General features: G+C 39.9%; 1 protein-coding gene across 5 annotated transcripts in view; it reads left to right on the top strand.

Annotated features, from left to right (window-relative positions):
• ABCB1 (ATP binding cassette subfamily B member 1) overlaps window positions 1-15,839 on the top strand; it is a 195,477-nt gene extending 179,638 nt beyond the window's left edge. For 3 of the 5 annotated variants that reach the window (XM_075211878.1, XM_075211879.1, XM_075211876.1), the window contains exons 19-28: window positions 1,910-1,987; window positions 2,215-2,298; window positions 4,061-4,264; window positions 5,614-5,714; window positions 5,884-6,024; window positions 7,055-7,211; window positions 8,279-8,476; window positions 9,248-9,454; window positions 10,262-10,408; window positions 13,023-15,819. In XM_075211878.1, coding sequence (XP_075067979.1) covers window positions 1,910-1,987; window positions 2,215-2,298; window positions 4,061-4,264; window positions 5,614-5,714; window positions 5,884-6,024; window positions 7,055-7,211; window positions 8,279-8,476; window positions 9,248-9,454; window positions 10,262-10,408; window positions 13,023-13,223 — 1,518 coding nt within the window. In that variant the 3' untranslated portion in view covers window positions 13,224-15,819. Of the gene's footprint in view, window positions 1-1,909; window positions 1,988-2,214; window positions 2,299-4,060; window positions 4,265-5,613; window positions 5,715-5,883; window positions 6,025-7,054; window positions 7,212-8,278; window positions 8,477-9,247; window positions 9,455-10,261; window positions 10,409-13,022 lie in introns of all 5 variants that reach the window. The other 2 variants (XM_075211875.1, XM_075211880.1) reach the window with 2 other exon arrangements.
• The last annotated feature ends 494 nt before the right edge of the window (window positions 15,840-16,333 follow it).

Below are 16,333 nucleotides of genomic sequence, written 5' to 3'. Positions count from 1 at the left end.
ATCTCAAACTTGACTTCATTGACAAAGTTTATTCACATATATAGAGCATTTATCCTGATTAGATTAGAGATTGATAACTATTGAGGCTGCAGTTATGCATCTCCCCTTGTGTAACAACTTCCCATTATAGTCAGCGGTTTACCTGTGTCTGTAATTGTTGCAATTCTCTTGGCTTTGTATCTTATAATTTTGTGTCCAATGTACCATTTAATACATCTGGCTAAAGTGTCAGAGGTACCACTGAATCTATGTCTTATTTAGTGACTTTGTTGCTCTTCACTTTATATTACTTGTCACCATATAAGATAATAATAATAATGTTGCTGAATATTGTATAGAGTTTGCACAGCACCTGGTAAGTGCCTTGCGATTCAAAGAACCTATAAAACGCACACATCTAGGGCAAAATGTATCCAGCTGCCATTTGCTTTTAAAGCGATTTTCTCGGATGAGTTTGAACCCACCAAGGTATGAAAGTGCGAGTTGATAGTACGCCAGTAAATTGGTGTAACCAAAATTCGACACGCTACAAATCACTTTCCCTACTTTTGTCCACACTAAAATACAAGTCGACGTATGTATAAAGATGCGATTTTGAAAACTCGCCTGAGATTGGTGTGAAAATTAACAGAATCAACGCGCTGCTTTAGATGGGCGAGATTAGCAAACATATCAGCCTTTCCACTGCTGGCCAATGTTAACATAACAGGAGGCACAATACAAGGGGGATGATTTCTTGTTTAGAGGGGCAAAAATTATTATTAATTATTTGATGGGGACCAAATTATTTTATGAATAAATTATTGGGCCAAATGTGGGCACAAGTGCATGCTGCCACTTGTAGTGCCACAAGCATGTACTTTAAAATGGTGTCCCCCATCTGGAAATATTAAGTGTTGCCACATCAGGAAAAAATATAATTGCCCCACTAGTAATCAAATAGTATGCCACTATAATATAATACAATAAAAATGTTTTTCCTTATCCATATAATCATTAATTAAATTTGGCTCACTAATTTATTCAGAAAATAATTTGGCCCCTGTAAGATACTAATAATTTTTGTCCCCTCTAAACAAGATATCATAATTACCCTCATAATTAAAACTTGTATTGTGCCTCCTGTTATGTTAAGTATGGCCAGATATCTCAAATGGCATTTTTTCTGTTGAATCTCTTGTGAGTTTGCCTAAACTGCCGGCTGGATAGGTGTTTTAAAATCGACAGACATCACCCGAGATTGGATTTTGAATGTCAAAATTGCAGGTTAATACATATGGCGACTTTGTGCATAAAAATGCTGGTGATCTTGAGCGAGTTGAAAAAATCACAGCTTGGTACTTTTACCCCCAAGTGTGTAGTGTATGGAATGGTATGTACCAGGAATGGCACCCCCCTCAGTGCTGTCAATCATGTAACAAGAGATCTGGCCCAGAGCTGCGGTAGCAACTAAACCCTGCATTGCCATTGGTTCTCATAGTGGGCTTTGATTGGTTGTTAGCTCAGTGAAGGAAAATCAATGCCAGTGTAGATTGTAGATGCTATAGCTGCACTCACAAGAGCTGTCAGACATCTGCTAAATGTGTGATGGGAACCTAGACTGGAGTAAGTAATGTTGGTCACTGAGGTTGTATGGATGCTGGTCACTAGGGTTCTATTATGTTGGTGACTTGGTCACTATATTATGTTCCTGAGTGTTTTTAGGAAATAAAGTTGGGTTATATGGGAGGCGGGCCCTGTGTCGGATTTTGTGGTCCAGGAATTTTTAGGTACACCACTGGTTTATAGTTAAATAAGTTGGGTTTCAATAAGAAAAAAGGAATTATTAACATTTGTGGTTGCACGCCTATAGGAATGAGTAAACCAATTGCAAAGACTTACACAATGTTGTTCATCCACCCTGTCACAGGGATTCACATTTGGAAAAGCAGGAGAGATTCTCACAATGAGACTCAGACTGATGACCTTCAAAGCAATGTTAAGACAGGTATGATCATTTATGATAAATAATATAATAATATAATAAAACATTTGCATTTTCTATAATGACATTTTTACACTCTTAAAAATGACCATTTGACATTTGATTTCTTTAAAACTATGCAGAAAATGTTGCATTATTTACTTGATGTAATTGGTGCCAAACTATTTTATTTGCTGTGTTTCGGATGTATTAATAGTGAAGTTCATGAAAGTGTTTGTTTTGCATTGCAGGAAATAAGCTGGTATGACGACAAGAAGAATAGCACCGGGGCTTTAACCACGCGACTGGCCACTGACGCTTCTCAAGTGCAGGGGGTAGGTACTGTGCTCTCTGGCTCTGTCCTCCAGTCACTACAAATTTACCATTTTTACCTCCTCTGGACTGAGATAAAGTTTCCTCCCTGTCACCGGGACTGTTGCTCCCAGTAGAGAAGCACTTGTCTCGGGTAGCGATCAGAGACACACCGGGCCGGATTCATCAAAGCACAAATTCTGAGCACAATGTGCACTTGAATGAATTCAGGTTTAAGTCTGATGTGTTCTACTACACAAGACACTGCAGGATTATAAATTTGCAAAACACACAGAAAAAAAAATTAAATGAATGTCACTTGGTAATAATAAAGGGCATTAGTGGTAAAACAGGTAAAAAATACAAAAAGTGTTGTTGTTTGTTAAAAATAAACAAATTCCAAAAACATTTATTAGGATGTTCTTAACGTCTGCTGACCATAAAATGCAAATTTACAGTTGCTCATCATTGCAGACATATGTTAGAGCATGCATGCAATACTGATATACATACCGATCAGGGCTTAGACTAGCCCTGTAGCTGATGCAAAGATACGGCAGAAAAACAAGCAACTTTGAGATGCCCGGAGCTTGATATGGACGTGGCTGCATGCGTTCGACCTTGTTCGACCCTTATTGTAAATTGTCTGCAGCAAACCATCCATTCACCGCCCCGTTCACTCCTCAAAATCGTAAGCTGTAGTAACTGTCCTTTGCATACGAACACGCAGCGGACTGGGCCTGTTGTGGGCGTGCGCAGTTTGATTTTGCGTACAATCAAAATCGGCAGATATCGGACTTGATGAATCAGGCCCACCATGTCCAGCCAAGTTGCTGAGTCCTAAGAGAATTGGTTGTGAGGGTCACAGCTGAAGTCGATGGTTTGGCCTCAATTCACCCCTCATTACCTCCTCCCATGCTCACCTCCAAGACTTCTGCCGTGCTGCCCCTAATCTTTGGAACTCCCTAACCCGTCTGACTCGACTCTCCCCCAACCTTCATTCCTTCAAACGCTCACTCAAACCTCACCTTTTCAAGCTCGCCTATCCTCCACCTCCTAACCACTATATCCATCACCTCCTCTTCCTCATCTGCCATCTCAATTTTCTCGCAGATGGTCCTACTGTCTCTCACCACCCCTCCCTTTAGAATGTAAGCCCTCCCGAGCAGGGTTCTCTCTACCTATTATCTCACTTCTGTCTACTGTCTCTCGTACGTCCCATCACTTCTTTTGCTCCACTCTGTGTTAGTCCCCTTAGCATTACTCACACTCATCTGTGCTGCTGACATGTATCACCTCATCTATTTGTTACTCGATTCTGTATCTGGTGCTACGGAATCTGTGGCGCCTTATAAATAAATAAATACATAATAATAGGGAGGGATGAAGCTAAAGTCAATGAACAGGCAAACAAAATGACTTGGTGAAGCACCAACAGAGAATTGCAAATTAAAATTTTGTTTGTGCAAAGCATGGTTGGAGTGAGGGCCTTATAAAGGCTGCATACAGGTGAGTCCTGATTGACGTGACCTATAACCAAAGCACTAAATGCAGTAAGTGTTAAATAACAGTGTTAAATTATTATATATTAGTCCTGATTGTCTTGACCTTTAGCAGAAAGTCAGCACTGTAATATGGGTTGTTGCAGTTGTCAGTGCCTGGGACTATATAGAACTGCTGTTCCCCAGCCAAACTTTGCAGACAAGGAAAGGTTTATGCACCAAAGAAGCAACACGTGACAATGTGGGGGGTTTAAACTTTTTTTTATCTGTTTCTCTATTCTAGGCAACAGGATCCAGACTGGCTTTGCTAGCTCAGAACATTGCAAACCTGGGCACTGCGGCTATAATATCTTTTGTTTACGGCTGGCAGTTAACTCTGCTCATCTTGGCAATTGTGCCAGTGCTCGCTGTCTCTGCTCTGCTTCAGATGAAAGCAATTGGCGGACATGCCAAGAAAGACAAGAAGGAACTAGAAGTGGCTGGAAAGGTAAGTTACATCTGCTGGTGATGTTGACTGTTATGGGTCTAGATGGGTGGATTGGCTCCTCAACGCTGGCAAGATTATCCATATATCTAATTTGTCACAAGAGTGACAGTCAGCACCACAGCTGGACCTGTAGTTGTACAGCCCTGTAGTGACTGATTGATTATTCCTTATAGTTTTGAAAACAACACAAACACATCAGCGCAGATGATAATGATACTTTAAAAAAAAAACAGCCTATGTTAAGAGATCAATTATACTGAAAAATTGTTCCTTTTTAAAAAAAAATAGAGGCGGTGGATGTTTATTAACACTGATTCACGGTAATTGTCTAAAAAAAAAAAATACTGAACATACAGCAGCCAATCAGACAGTTGTTACTATTTGCCCATTGTTTATGACAAGTTAACCCGTGCATGATACTCATGCATTCTAGTCAAATCAAACTACTTAAGGTTTTAAAAAGGTTCTTGTCATGCATTTGGGCCTAGCCCAGGCCTCCTCAGGGGAAGAAGAGCGTTACTTCCCGACGCAAGCGCCCTTTTTAATGTGTGTTCATGAGGTAAAATTACCTCACGAAAATGAGTTTGACCCCTCAACTCGTAAATTTAGCCTTTACTACCCCTCCCATGATGGGGAAGGGGGATGATGGAAGTTAACTGACTTCACTATTCTAATTTGTTTGTCAAATAATGTCAGTATACCGAATTTCAGGTCAATTGGATGAGCCCTTTCTGAGAAAATAGTTTTTTCCACACACACACTACATGCCGCTAGGCTTTTACTTTTATATATTAGATAATGCTAAGAATTTAGTAGGTCAGTGTATAACTCCGCCCAGCAGGTGGTGTTGCAGCTTGTTTTTTTTTTCCCACACACAGACTAACACACGCCGCTAGGCTTTTATATTATAGATAATCTGCCCGTGGCGGCAGTGTTCCATTAGCATCTATGTCAAGTATTTAATTTTACCTTTACAAGACAAGCACTATGGACCATCTAATTTTATAAGTAAATACAATTATGCACAGTAAAAGGTTTTCTGGGAAAAACGAGTTATGTTTTTATTTTTTGGGGAGGTTTATTAGAAAAAGAAAAATAACCATCAGTTGGAAAAATGTTTCCCTCATAATGTTCTAAGGTTACATAGCATTGCTTGCTGATTGGAAAGGCACGGTAGTGTAATATTTTGAGCAAAATGCAAATATTTTTAAACATAAATATATTGTTTTTGATTTTACTATTGAATAATGCTGTGTGTACTGATAAGTAACGGGAAAACTTGTATTTTCTTTTATACTGCACCTATTATATATTTGACTCTTAATTGTGTTGTTTTTTCCCCCTTACAGATCGCCACTGATGCTGTTGAGAACATCCGGACTGTTGTTTCTTTGACACGAGAGCATAAGTTTGAGGCCATGTATGAAGAAAAATTGGTGGGACCCTACCAGTAAGAAACCATATTAACTGTGCTTGTGTGTCTGTGTGTAGCTGTGGATGTGTGTTACCTGCTAAGAGACACCTCAATAAAATTATTGCCACACAGAAATTATCTTTTGCTAAACAACACCGTACTGTATTGCACAGAGAGCAACTAAATAATGTATGTTTTTCTATAGGAATTCCATTAAAAAGGCGCACATACATGGAGCAACTTTTGGGCTGTCTCAAGCCATCATGTTCTTCGCCTATGCTGGCTGCTTCCGCTTCGGTGCGTGGCTGGTAGCAAATGGACACATGACGATGGAGAATGTATTCCTGTAAGTATGTGTGATTGTTACGCTCTTCCTGCTAGGACACATTCTCAATGTCATTTAACCCCTTCTAGGAACCATTCATATGAAGACAGTTACATTTGTCTTTCTTTCCCAGTGCATCGGACTATGAAAGAAATAAAGATATTGCGAAAATGACTGCAGTATTTGTCTCACAATTTAATGTCCACTTTGCTATAGCTATAAAGAGTAATTAACTACTTAACATAAGTATAATTTTAAACTATTAGTTACCTCACTGTAACTCTCCTCCAATGGGTACAAACCACAAACCACACTAGTGACAGAGAGAAGATAGTAAGCAGTGAATACAGTAAGGGATATATCCTGTGACTGCCGGATGAGACGTTAGTTAGTGATATGTCGTTGAAAGGTAACTCCAGCTAAAATGTACTTTTACCACAGTCCCCTATGCTGAGTGGCATAAACAAAAGAGTGCAATGCCAGCCAACCCGTCACTTCAACACTTCCTGTGCCAGCAGTGACAGTCGGGACAGTTAATAATCCTACAATGTTGCGACACAGGAACTGATTTGAACCTCACCTTTTCCCGGAATGCTGTAATAATAAGAGGTACAGCTTGAGATGGGGCAAGTTCCCTGGAGCCCAGGGGGTTTCTGCATTGACCATCAAGATCTTGTTAGTTAGACAGAAGAGTGATGTTCTGTAAAAATGTAATTTTAGCTGGAGTTAACCCTTAATTGATTTTTTGCTAGAATTAAATGGGCAAATCATTTAAAAACACATTGCCTGTAGGTTAATAAACATACCTGTGAACTAAACACCCCCTCACTTATTCAAGATCCCACCTCACAGTTTTAAAACATATGCGCCAACATCTTTTTCTGGCCTATACTAATGTCAGTATTCTCAGTCGCTACTCTCTAGTTCAGCTAATGACGCTGTTCCTACTGCTGTGTTTCACCTACATGTAATGTGCTGAGGTTCAGTAGTAAGATAACTCATGTGACAGCCGACATTTGTTAACTTCTAAGCAATTGTATTACCTCCGCAGGGTGTTCTCAGCCATTGTATTCGGGGCAATGGCTTTGGGTCAGACCAGTTCCTTCGCTCCAGACTACGCGAAAGCAAAGATGTCAGCGGCTCATATATTCTGTCTGCTGGAGAAGGAGCCTCTTATAGACAGTTACAGCACTGCTGGGGACAAGCCTGTAAGTAGATATTTACTAAATAATTTTAAATTTTTTTATTATTAGTTTTTTTTAAAAGTAATCCCCATAATGCATTGGATGCAAAAGATAGGCATGTCTAGTCCTCTAGGTTGGGTGCTGTAAACCAGCTTTTTTATATTATATTATTTTGAAACATACTTAGTTGCCTATAAGGAAAGGACAAGCACCTCCTCATCTCAAATCACAGTGCAGCCTCTGATCACTTACAATTAGATTTTATTAGTACAGGTTTTCTTTCTTAACTTTCTTAATTTATTATGACTTATAATGACCCCATGCTACAAACATGCTCTGTTTTTATAGTTGTGGTTTTGCTAACAGATTAATAAATAATAAAATAATGCCTCATCATAATGGAGTTTTGTTAAGAATCTACAAGTGCTGTAATGCATCCTGGCAGTGCCTCTCTTGTAGGTTTCTGCATGCAAAGGTGTATCAGTAGGTGAATTTGTGCACTGAATTGAGATTGCTTTACCCAATTCTAATACAAATTACTGTAAATTAATTAATAAGCCATTTATTTAAGTTATCATGGGTCCCCTGTGTGCCATACATGTCATCCCAAGTACCAGTGGAAATCCCCTTCATGGTAGAGGGACGAGACAGATTGAACAGACTTAGTTTAAAAAGTGAGAGTTCACTTGTTCTGTTTAACATAGCGCCACCAAGTCAAGGGGTTAGATTTACTAAACTGTGGGTTTGAAAAAGTGGAGATGTTGCCTATAGCAACCAATTAGATTCTAGTTATCATTTATTTAGAACATTCTACAAAATGACAGCCAAAATCTGATTGGTTGCTATAGGCAACATCTCCACTTTTTCAATCCCACAGTTTAGTAAATAAACCCCAAAGTCCTAATAAATTACACTTTCCTTTTTAATCATGGATTCTTTCAAAAGGCAAGTAATAGAACAGTACAGTGTGTAATCCATTCAGTGGGTAGAGATGATCGAAGGTGTGGTGAAATTTTCCATTAATTGAGTGTAAGTCCATTTTGAAGAGGTGTAAAATTCTAACTTGCACTAACTGGTTTTATTCACTGCAGTCACAGTGCGACGGGAATGTCATGTTCCGGAGTGTCCAGTTCAATTATCCAACCCGACCGGATGTGCCGGTGCTTCAGGGACTGGACATCAGTGTGGGGAAAGGTGAAACCCTGGCGCTAGTGGGCAGCAGCGGGTGCGGGAAAAGTACCACTGTCCAAATACTGGAGAGATTCTACGACCCACATGATGGACAAGTGGTAAATATTAATGTCATTATTTATAATGAATACTAAGTATCGCAGATTCAGTTGTATGTCGACAATGGGGGTATCTAGACGCTACTGGGCCTCGTGAGCATATTTTGGTCCAACTCCCCACCTGTACTTATCAATCTCATACCCTGCTGCGGTGTATTCTAAAGCCATACTCAGGAGTACAATACACCAATTACTTAATTTCCTGAAGTGTGTTTCCTTCTTATTTATACGTGATAACTAGACACTATTTATACGTGATAACTAGACACTATTTATACGTGATAACTTGCCTTGTAGTATCAAAGTAAGGAAATGTTAATCTTGTTTGTAACCTGTGGGAGCTGGAGATTTTAGCTGACGCTCAGTTTGCCAAGATAGTCTGACCTCACACATCCTTACCGCCTTCACTACAGCAGGAGCTGGGAGGCGCTACCACTGTTAGCCCTCAGTGCTTCAAGAAATCTGATGAATTTAATGTTGTTTTAGAACCACAGGACAGCACAAAACTGGATAAAAATGTTGGCATCATTATTACAGAGCATTTGCATTGATTTATTTTTACAATTGTCATTGTTCTGATCTGATATGGACATCATGACGGCCAGTTTAAAGAAAACATTTTTTCTTTTAATTTGAGAGATCGAAACCCTACCCCCAACTTTCATAACCGCAGGGGCCCAATGTGTGGGACCTATGCAATCCCTCAGTAATTCACTCCTTCCAGCACCAGTAATGATTCCTATGTTTATCCTCAATGTGTCTTTCTTCTAGAGTGTAGACGGCTATGATTTGAAGAGTGTGAACATCCAGTGGCTCCGAGCACAGATGGGTATTGTGTCCCAGGAGCCCATGTTGTTTGACTGCAGCATAGCGGAGAACATCGCATATGGGGATAACAGCAGGAAGGTGTCTCAAGAAGAGATTGAAAGAGCAGCCAAGGAAGCCAATATCCAGAGCTTCATTGAATCACTCCCAGATGTAAGTCTCTGCTCTGTCTCAGTACTGTGTTATTGTGTTGGTGGAACATACAATCCTGTAAGTGGTAATCACAGTATTAAAAAAACATTCTAAGCCTCAAAGCAGATTTAGCCAACCTGTGACTCTCTATCTGTTGTGGAACTACAAATTCCAGCATGCCCTGCCAGCCTGATGAAGCCACGGCATAACTGACATATAATTTGCACAGCAGCTGGAGAGACGCAGGTTACCTCTGTCTACCGTAAAAAGGACATTCCTGAAATGAAAAATATATTGTACTGCTTACATTCTAGAAGAATTACTGTACTAATAAGTTAAATACTAATAAGTCAAATACGTTGCATCCTTGCGTTGTTATGAAACTGATTTGTTATGACATTTCTTACTATAACGAGTAGCAGATGTTACTTTCTAAGGCTGAGGGGGATAAATCTCTGTAGACAGTAAGTTACTAAAGAGAAAGCCCATCATAAGAACACCACAAACCCAATGGATGCATTTTGTAATAAACTACAATGAGTACTTTTATTAAATGTTATGCACAATATAAATTATAGTACAGTGGAAATATAAAACCAAAGTGAAGCAGCAGAACTTAGCCCCCCACTCGGCTACAGATCGATATGTGGGGAAGGTCGCAATGTTCATTTTTAGATTTATAGGGAGAATCCCATTAACTAGCAGGGGATGTTATTCTATTGCTCATGGTGATCTCATGTAACAGAACTGTGTTACATTATAACAGTGTATTCATAACTGTACAGATTTACAATCTCTAGCTAAAAGTCACTAAATCTCTCTTGATAGGGATACAATACCCGTGTTGGAGACAAGGGCACCCAACTCTCCGGGGGTCAGAAGCAGCGGATCGCCATAGCGCGAGCTCTTGTCCGTCAACCCAAAATCCTGCTTCTGGATGAAGCCACGTCTGCTCTGGATACAGAGAGTGAAAAGGTAAATTGAAGTTGTTCAATTTTTGTATGTCATGCTGAAACATAATATAAAAAAATGTTCATGGCACACAAGTACTTGCTACAGCAGATAATCCCAACTTTACCACAACTTTCAAGGATCATTAATTACATTCCAATGTGGGCACAGCTAATAGTCCTGAGGGAAAAATGTAAGCAAGTGACCCTGGCATTCTACCAGGTTTCCGCAACGTAAAAATGGGCATGACAAAAACTGAGCAGGCATGGTTTGTCTAATGTGGGTATGGTTATATATAGCCATTGAAATATATGAAACATTGTTATGCTAAAAAGCTATCAGCAAATACAACACCTGCCAGCCCCATCTAAACACTATTCAATACAGAGAGTATTCTAGTACTTATATACAATACAGGCATCATTCTATTGACATATATGCAATAAACAGAGCATTCTAATGACTTCTATATTGTGCAGAGAGCATTCTATTAATAGCTATACAATAAAGATTACATTCTAATACAGACAACATTTTAGGGAACTTTGTACAATACAGAGAGCAATCTATGGACATCTGTACAATACAGAGAGCATTACAGTGACTAATATACCATGCAGAGAGCATTTGAACGCCCACAATAAAATACAAAAATCATTCTAGTGACCTCTATACAATACGAGAGCATTCTATATAGAGTTTTCTAGTGACCTCTATACAATACAACTACCATTCTTATGACCAATATACTATACAGAGAGAAATCTAGTGACAAATATAAAATAAAGAGGGCATTCTAGTGACCTCTATACAATACACTGAGCATTATAGTGACTTATATACAGCACAGAGATTATTCTCGTGACCTAGTCAAAACACAATGCATGACACTTCAGTGCCAACTCTGTTTTAAAGACATCTTTAAAATGCAGCACCCCCCCACCCCATATCTGATTGCTTTTATAATGATGACCTATGCCACACACTAACTTTTCCTTACCAATTATGCCATCACCAAGTTTGTTTGTGAAGAGCTGACAATCTTACTCAGGAAGCCTTCGGTCTCTTAAAAGACTCATCTATCACCATTTCCTGTCCTCAGAGCTATAAACCAAAATGATCTCCACTGTTTCTACTACGTAGCGTTATTAAAATCCAAGCTTTCTGACATCTCAATTCGTAAGAACACAGACCTGAACTTATTAAGTGTAACTTAATATGGAAAATAAATCCACAATGCTTAGATAAAACAGTTAACAACTGACATACAGAGATAATGTCATGGTTCCTTGTAAAATAAAAAGGAAAAACACAGAAATTATAAATTTACAAATGGTCAACTTTCCGTTTTGCTGGGAGAAGCAGAATAAAGGGACAAGCCTCAATATGAAAATTGACTCCCAAAAGTGAACAACTCAAATACAGCACATTTTAACCCTACTGCAGGATGCCCATAGCCCCATTTCCTATGATGTCAGAACTAGAAAGTCTGTGTAAATGCAAATTAGGTATTTATGACTCCTGCTCAAAACATCTTTCAAGTCAGGTTTTCTTTATACGGGCCTAGCTTTACACCAGAAGGACCTACAAATATGATTTTACCTCCACACAACAGGTCATAAGTTTCCCTTCATCTGCATACCACACATGCCTCCTATAATTATGATATTTGAGAAAAGATGCTATGACCGTTTCCTGTGTCCTTATTTCACTAGTTTGTCATTGACACTTATCCCAGCTGCCTAGCTCAGCAGTCAAGATGTCTGAGACATCCCAGATATTTGTTGCAGATCACTGTCCTTAAAGAGATATTTCAAAGGCTTCAGCTTTTGCAACCCGTGCCATAAATTGATACAGGATGTTTGTCTCTAATCATGGGTCTGGGCTCTCTAAATCTAAAAACACCTCCTAGGGAGAACAGAGGAGTTTAACATGATCAAAGGGACACTTTTATTTAGATTCATTTTCAAGGTTTTAACTCCTGACTGTACACAGAGCTCCTCTGAGCCATATCAAGTTATTACAATAAGTTAATTCACAAACACATATTTGCAGATGACAGTGATACAGACCTATAGAGGCTTTACTGTACAGACCCCAGACCTGTTGTGGCTTTACTAAACAGACTACAAATGTCTGGTAACATAATAACACAGCCCCCACTTCCCCATTGTCTTTACTATACAGACTCCAGATCTCTGGTGATTTTATGATGTGGTATGTACCCTACTTATAATCTGCTAATATCATAATGCATGAACAGGGTGTCTGATGGCTTTGTAGTGCAACCCAACTTGCCCTCCTTTTATGTGGAGATAAAATGCAGAGTCAAGACCTCTGTGGTAACCCAAATAAACTACCTCTACTGTGCTCCCTCTCTGAGCACTGGCTTGCTGGAGAAGAGGTTACGCAACTTCCTGCACTCATTAGTTGCAACCATTTACTAATTAGAGTGTGTGGTGACCTCCCACTACTCTGAGTGGTGAATGGCCTCCGCCATCCCCCAATCTGCCTGCAAGGAGCTGTCTACTGGTTATGTCTGAGGTCTGTCATACCCAATAAACAAAATGTTTGTTACATTTTGTATGTGTCTCTGCACCAGAGTAAGCAGTTATAAGTGTTTCTCTCTGTCCTACAGGTTGTACAAGAAGCTCTGGACAAAGCAAGAGAAGGTCGCACATGTATTGTGATTGCTCACCGGCTGTCAACCATACAAAATGCAAATAAAATAGCTGTGATCCAGAATGGAAAAGTCGTAGAACAGGGCACACACCAAGAACTGCTGCAGAAGAGAGGGGTCTACTACTCGCTGGTCACAATACAGCTCGGACCCACATGAACTGGATACTTGTCCAGACATTAAACCCTATGATCAGAGGACGGATGACTATTGCTGATTTTTGAGGGTAGAATTTTGAAGTTAGGGCTCATAGGAGGGCCAGTTCTATGGGCAAAATGTGTCATAATGACAAAAGTGATGTTCTATAGAGTGCAGCATGAGATTTAATTGATTATGTGAATACTTATTTCCTCAGGGTAAATATGCTCACGGTGAGCAAGGTTGGCGGTTTACAGGGAGTCGAATACTGCAGAATGTTGGACCTTTCCTTTACATAACAGTTAATAATGCCAATAATGATGATAAGTGATTTCCGACATGCACACTATTGGGGCACTATATCCCGGACTTTCTAAGCTACCCCAGCCTTTGGCCAGAGGACCAAAGGTAGCCTGTCTATGATCAGAAGGGGTCACTATCACTTACCTTACCTTTTCTCGCTCCAGCGTTGTCCGCCCAGCTGTCAGTGTGGATTCCCGTCACTTCCCTGTATCGGCAAATCACATGACCACAATCAGACGACGGGCAATTCAAATATGCTGCAGTATTTGAACTCACTCTGACAGCAGTGTCGGAGCAACAAGTTCCCTCACTTTTCTGACTCCCATGTTCCTGTGTATTGTGCCTGGACCCTTACACTTCCCTGTGATCTCCCCTTTGGTTTCTATCATTTAAGCTGAAAGTCTGTGTACCAGTTCCTGACTGTGTCTGACTCTCCTGTTGGATCCTGATATTGTACTTCGCTGACCTCCTGTGTACCAGTTCTTGGCTCGCTTGACTTCACTATTGTCTCCTGAATTGTACCACGCTGCTAGCCCCTTGTACCTGTTCCCGATTCATTGTCTTGTCTTGGCTCTACCTCTATCTCCTCAAATCTTTGCTACCTCAGTGTTACATCTAGTGACAGGCCCAAGGACCGCGACCTGCGAGTTCTCCGCAGCTAACACAATTCTGTGAAAAGTGAACTAACAGCAAATGTGGACACTCTTGAATGAAATTCATAAGATGTGTAAAAATAATATGGGCAGGATGGGGACATCTGTGTATTATAAGCCCCTCTTTCTAGACTTCTTAATGCTTTCTGTAGTGTAGGGTGTTTTCTCCCACTTGAATTTATTGAAGCAAGGATGGGGAAGTTTGTCCTGATTTTTTCACGGGCCACAAGAAAAAAACTATAAAGACTACTGAGTCTTGACTGACTATTAATAATGTTATAGATGATCATAATTTAAAACAATTTATTAGTCTCTCCAGACAGGAAAAATATTTTTGGAGTATTTGCAATTGCTATTCTTGTGTTGTGTTGTTCACCTTCACACTTCCAAAGGGTGGGGTATATTACTGCGATGCTTTTAATAACGACACTGAGTATATAGACATGTATAATCCATAAAAGCGACCTGCCTGAATCCTATAGATTGTATAGATTGTAAGCTTGCGAGCAGGGTTCTCTTACCTCTCTGTCTGTATGTATTACCCAGTATTGTCTTATCAATGTTTGTTCCCAATTGTAAAGCGCTACGGAATTTGCTGGCGCTATATAAATAAATGTTGATGATGATGATGAATGCTGATTTACATTAATAGAGACACAGAACATCTCCGAAAACACTGCCTTGCAGACTGCTATCACAACACAAAACAAGAGACATTCAGCTTTGTGAATTTAAAGCAGCAAAGGCAGGACCCCACAACTTGACAGTTTATTTTAGGGTTAGGGTTAAGCTTGCCGCTTTAAATTCACAAAGCTGAATGTCTCTCTGTTGAGATGTTCTGTGTCTCTATTCATGTAAGTCAGCATTTCAAACAGGTCGCTTTTAAGGCAATCGGATTATATATGTCTTTATACTCAGTGTCGTTATTAAAAGCATCGGATTAACCATTACCACCGCTAACAAAAATGTCACAAGCTTTTGAGTCATTAGTGTATGTGTTGATCATTGCTCCCTTTTCCTAATCTCCCTCTTTTGAATAAACAGTTTATGGTAAAAGACTTCCCAAAATGTTTCTTACTAGCATTTTGGATGACAAACACAGCACAAAAACATAACAATAAGCATACTAAGATGGTGGATGTAATTGTACGTACTGTATAAAAGCCAAACAGACACTTTAGGAAACCAATAGAAAATTTTATCCACAATGATGTTTACATTGGACTCAAACGTGGGACAGATTGGAGACAAAGAGAGACAGAAGAATGTGGGTCCAAAATAGGGCTTTTCCCTATTGAAAACTACAGCCAGGAAGTCTTATATGTTAAATGGTCAGCCAGTTTGACATGGTCTAGACCAGTGGTTTCCAAACTTTTTCAGTTTGCGGCACCCTTAGGGTCTCTATAATTTCTTCAAGGCATCCCTCCAAAATAATTACTGAGCAGTCTTGTTTTATAAGTAGTTGGGTCAAAATAAGGTAATACATATTTAGGTCAGGACAGAAATACTTAGTAAGTTGCTTGCAAAAATAATACACATAAATTCAAGGGAAAAGAATATTTTAATATATTTTTTTCAATTAAATTTCTGTCAAAGAATAATTTACAGCTAATATTAAGAGGAATAAGATCAAACTAAATAAAACAACAACATGTACAAATATCATCGCACTGTGCCCCTTCACCTTTACACTGTTCATCCTCACACTGTGTGCCCCTTCATCCTCACATACTGTGCCCCTTCATCCTCACACTGCCCCTTCATCCTCACACTGTGCCCCCCTTCATCCTCACATTCTGTGCGCCCCTTCATCCTCACACTGCCCCTTCATCCTCACACACTGTGCCCCCCTTCATCCTCACACACTGTGCGCCCCTTCATCCTCACATTCTGTGCGCCCCTTCATCCTCGCACTCTGTGTCCCTTCATCCTCACTCTGTGCCCCTTCATCCTCATACTCTGTGCCACTTAATCCTCACTCTGTGCCCGTTCATCCTCACTCTGCCTCTCATCCTCACTCTGCCTCTCATCCTCACTCTGCCTCTCATCCTCACTCTGCCTCTCATCCTCACTCTGCGCCTCTCATTCATTCTTTTGCTCCTCCATTGCTGTTTCTTATGACCATTTTCCCTCCATTTCTTTACTTACCATACTTGGCCTTCTGTCTTCTATTCC

Source organism: Mixophyes fleayi, chromosome 5 (assembly GCF_038048845.1).
Source record: "Mixophyes fleayi isolate aMixFle1 chromosome 5, aMixFle1.hap1, whole genome shotgun sequence".
Taxonomy (NCBI): domain Eukaryota; kingdom Metazoa; phylum Chordata; class Amphibia; order Anura; family Limnodynastidae; genus Mixophyes; species Mixophyes fleayi.
This window is presented reverse-complemented; position numbering and strand designations above follow the sequence as displayed.